This window comes from Bison bison, unplaced genomic scaffold, assembly GCF_000754665.1.
Source record: "Bison bison bison isolate TAMUID 2011002044 unplaced genomic scaffold, Bison_UMD1.0 scf7180017864340, whole genome shotgun sequence".
NCBI lineage: Eukaryota > Metazoa > Chordata > Mammalia > Artiodactyla > Bovidae > Bison > Bison bison.
The window spans coordinates 6,492,541-6,497,258 of record NW_011494912.1 but is presented as its reverse complement, the minus strand read 5'-3'; the positions used below and the strand labels follow the sequence as shown (position 1 = coordinate 6,497,258).

At 50.5% G+C, this 4,718-nt stretch overlaps 1 protein-coding gene across 1 annotated transcript in view; it reads right to left on the bottom strand.

Annotated features, from left to right (window-relative positions):
- Positions 1–4,588: 4,588 nt before the first annotated feature.
- Positions 4,589–4,718, bottom strand: part of CLDN15 (claudin 15) — a 5,664-nt gene continuing 5,534 nt past the window's right edge. Inside the window, exon 6 of the mRNA XM_010854365.1 lies at positions 4,589–4,713. Coding sequence (XP_010852667.1) covers positions 4,589–4,713 — 125 coding nt within the window. The remainder of the gene's footprint in view (positions 4,714–4,718) is intronic.

Here is a 4,718-nt window from a genome sequence, read left to right as displayed (position 1 = left end):
TCTTGGCTGCTACTTTTTGTCACTTTTTTGGTTATTGATCTAGTTTTTCTTTTCTTTTCTTTTTTTTTTTGCATTTTGTTTCTCTAGTTCTTCTGAGTGTATTTTGAGTCCCAGGACTGGTGATGGGGAAGTGGAGTGAGGGCTGGGGCGGGGATGTAGAAGGGTAACACAGAAGGAGCCAGCCCTGTCTTTGTCTCTGATTCTTACCCAAAGGGGAGAGACTGGGCCCTTGTCCTTGGTGCCACCCATCTGAGTTGTCCTTAGGAAGCCCGTCTTATCATGGACTGTGGTGTGTGAAATTAGTAGTAGTAGAGAAAACCTAGACATTTCTGGGAAGCGTCAGGGAGTTCATGGTACAGAGGCCTCTGTTCCTGGTGACCCTGATGCTATTAATATAACATTGTGGCACTAGAGCTTCTTACACCCACACCTTCTCTAAGTGGATTATAAGCCATGAGCTCGAAAACGCCTCGGAGTTGCTGTCTTGAGGCTCAGTACCTTGTTGCAACATAGCAAAGCAGATGCGTAGGAAAGACCTGTGACACAGGTGATTTCAATAAGGTATTCATGCGATCCAGCCAGGCTGGTGTCAGGGGCCTTCCTAGGCTCTTCTCCCCGCTTTTGGGGACTTCCTTGTGGTTGGACTTTCTCGCCAGGTGTTGCCAGTCTCTTCCTGGGAAGTTGCTTGCTCTTTCTTCTGGAGACTGGTGGTTGGGCAAGTAGTGTTGGATGACAGCGTCGTGTTGAATGGTGGTAAGGACAGGGTTTAAGAGACAGTCCTCAGCGTGGTGGTTTTCAGAAAAGGCTGTAAAATTTTTTACTATCCTTCAAGCATCAAAAAGTGGCTGCTGGCCCCCTTCCCCTGGGATCTGGTCAGACTTACGACTGCTTGGCCCAGTAGACAATGGTAGAAGAGTGATCATGGGACATGAAAGGCCAGGTGGTAAAAGGCAGTGCAGCTTCTGCCCCGTCCCTCAATACTTGCCTTTGGAGCCCTCGGCTACTTTGTAAGAAATCCAACCGTCCTGAAGTTCCCATGCTGTGAGGAAGCCCCGTGTGTGCAGGTCCTCCCATTGACAGGTCCAGGTGAGCAAGCCTTCAAGCCTTCCCAGCCCAGGCTTCCACCATAGGAGTGAAGCTGCTTCACTCCTGTGACATCAAGTCACCCTCACCCATTTGAGTCTTCCTAGCTGTGTCCTCAACATCTTGGAGCAGACACTGGCCATCTCTGCTCTAAATTCCTGACCTACAGGATCCACGTGTATAGTAAAACGGTTTATGCCTTTGAGCCTTGGGATGGTTGGTTGGACAGCAATAGTAACGGGGACATCAGGAATTCAGTCTGCTGGCTGCTGACTCTTTGGCCTAGATTAATTATCTTGCTCTCATCCAGGGAAACCTCCCTGGATCCTAACCTTTCTACTTTCATCTCCGCCAAGAAGTGCACTCAAGAAAGAAAATAGAGGGAATTTCTTGGCGATCCAGTGGTTAGGGCTCGGCACTTTCACTCTGCTGGGCCCCAGGTTTGATCCCTGGTTAGGGAACTAAGATCCCACAAGCTGCACGGTGTGACCAAAAAAAAGACAAGACTATTTCTTGGCTGAGGAACACCTCCTGTGCTTCACTGTGATCACCTGCTTCGGATTTCCTGTTGGATTGCTGCTGAGTCGGCACAGTCTCCTTGGTTTATTTCCTAAGTGTACTGATATTTTGTTCCGCATGGTATAAGATTTGTCTACTCTGACACACTCAGTCTTCCTCTGCTGGCCTTGATAGGATCCCAGGGGCCTCCTCATGTTGACTGGCTCTACAAGTCATTTATTGATCTTTTCTAGGAAGGATCTCCAGACCCTCATTTAAAACTATAATTCCTCAAGGAAAATCTTGAGCAGTTTTTGCCAGCTTCCTATGTACTAGTGGAGACTTGGTCCCCACCTTGGGAAACACCTGGGTCTTTGGGAAATCCCTGGTGGCTCAGATGGTAAAGAATCTGCCTGCAATGTGGGTGATCCCTGGTCAGAAAGATCCCCTGGAGAAGGAAATGGCTACCCGTGCCAGTAGTCTTGCCTGGGAAATTCCCTGGGACAGAGAGCCTGGTGGGCCACAGTCCATGGGGCCGCAAATGGTCGAACACAGCTGAGCGACTAACACTTTCACTTCGCTGTACTACTAATTATTAGTGCTGCGTACAAGGTTGGACAGATCACTTTGCCTCTCCGACTCTGTTACAGCCACCTTCCAGAAATCAGAGGACTAAAGACTGTACCAGGCGCAGTGCCTGGTGTTCAGTGAGTGCTCAGCTATTGTCTTCATTGCCCAAGACCTAAGCAGTTTGTTGTTGAGTTTTTTCGTAGCCAGTTCCTCAGAAACCAGAGGCTTCTTGGAATAAGCAGCCGGAGCACCTTGCCCATTACATGGTAACTAGCTGTCTGCATTTCTGTCTGCTCCCAGCCTGTGAGTTCTCTGAGGGCAGGGAACTCACCAGATCTTGCTTCTGTAGCTTCTAGCAAAGAAGAAAATAATGTTAAAAAGGGTTAAAAAGTAGTTCAAGAGCCCTTTATAGCCATGTGACCCCGCTTGATGGACAAAGAAACCAAAACTTAACCCCATGGTCATATGAAGGCACGCAGTCAAGGCTTGAATGTGAAACTTGGCTCAGGTTGGTTTTCCTGAAAGGGGGAAGGGGTGAGAAGAGGCAGGTCAGCATCACGAGGCCCAGGGCCGGTCCTGTAGGTTGTTACACTGAGGGCCTGCGTGGAACCCTCTTCCCAGTGTCTGTGTTTCTGTACAGTCCCTTCCACATGGACTTTGGACTTGGCCTGGGGACAGCCACAAATGGTATGAAAGCCGAGTGTGGGGGGAAGGGGCAGGGATAGGCCAGGGAACCCTTTATGTAGGGAATAGCACGGAAAGCATGTGTTCTGGGTGGAGCCCAGGAGGAAGCCCTGATTCGCATGTGTGTATCCACGTGAGCGGTCCAGCTTGCTGGGAGACCACGGACGTATGGAGGAATAGTAAGAAATGGGGATAGAAAGGCAAGCTAGGGACTTCCCTGGTGGGTCAGAGGTTAATAATCTGCCTGCCGATGCTGGGGACGAAGGTTCAATCCCTGGTCGGGGAACTAACATCCCACATGCTGAAGGGCAATTAAGGTGGTGTACCACAACTGGAGAGAACCCAACTTGCTGCAGTAAAGAGCCCACGAGTGTGGAGTGTGGCAACTAAGACCCGATGCAGCCAAATTAATTTTTTTTAAACAGTTGGGCTAGGGCCAGGCAGCATGCCAAGGTGTAATTGTCTTTTTTTCCTGCAGCACCAGGGTGCTGCCAGGGCAGGATGATGAATAGGGAGAAAAGGGAACTGAGTCACAAAGCTCACTTAGGGGGTTTCTCTAACATTAGAGTCTGGGGATGAGGGCTGGACCCAACACAGGCGGGACAAGGGGGAGAACTAGGTGGAAGTGGAAAGCTCTATGGAGAATTGATAGGATTTGGCTACCAGCTGAGGGGAGGTGGTGAAGAGGAAGTGAAGGGAGCAGCCAGAGAGGACTGAGGTGGTCAATCTTTGAGACTCAAGAGTTTGGCCTGGCAGAAACTGATTTTGGGGGAAAGTGATGAATTCACCCAGCCTGCTGACAACACTCGAGGGCTGCACGACTTCTGAAGCTCAGGAGAGAGGGCCCAGTTAGAACACAGGTGTGGGAGGTCTCTACATCCCAGGAGAAAGTCAGTGCAGGTGAGCAGGTGGGATCAAAGGAAGGTCAAGTGCCACGCCACCAAGGACTCGTTGCTGTACGCAGCACGACGGGATGGGTGCCAGGGTAGACCCTGCTCTCTGCTCCTAACACTGGATGCCAGGCTTCTTTCCCTCAGCCTCAGTTTCCTGCCTTAATTGTGTACTGGCTCTGCTCAGTGCTGGCTGGGCCTATGCCAAGCATGCCCATGGCACTGTAGCCATGTCTGAGCTGGATACCATTCAGTCACACACACACACACACACACACACACACACACACACACACACACCACCAATACACAGGCCTCTGAACAGACCTCCAGTGTCTTTTCTGGAAGTTATTGAACCATCCCCAGAAAAATGTACTTGCTCCAGGCCTGGCTGACTTGACACCATTTCAAAAGGCTTGTCAACTTGTGATATCCACTCTCAGGTCCAGGTAAAGAAACTCTAGACCAATCATCTCCTCGTACAGCTGTGAGAAAGGTCCAGAGTAAAAGGAATGACTTGTTATCAGTCTGGCCAGAGGGTATCTGCTATTCCGGTCCTTATCTGCTGCTTATTGGGCCTTATCAGTAGTTGTGAGAATGCCACACTCTACAAACTACTTGCAACTCCTTTCCTCCTTTGCCAGATGGGGCAGTCCAAAGGCAGTGGACAGGTGACAGCCTGGGGTCCAGGAACTGAAGTGACCCTGGGTGCCGCCTCAGCCACCCCTTGCTGGGTCAACTGCCTCATGACACCTTCAACCCCAGAACAGTTCACAAGTTTATTTATGCATGAATTTATACAGACTGCAAACACTCGGGGACGCCTCCACCCGCTTAACGGCCCAGAACCTAGATTCAGAAGGTTAAGAGGGCCCAGCCTCAGAGGCCAGAGATGAGTTCTCAGGAGGCCGATTGTTGGCTGCAGAGGATCCGGAGAACCAGAGGAAAGAGGTGTAGCCAGGGCGGAGCTCCCATGGGAAGGCGGGGCCTGAG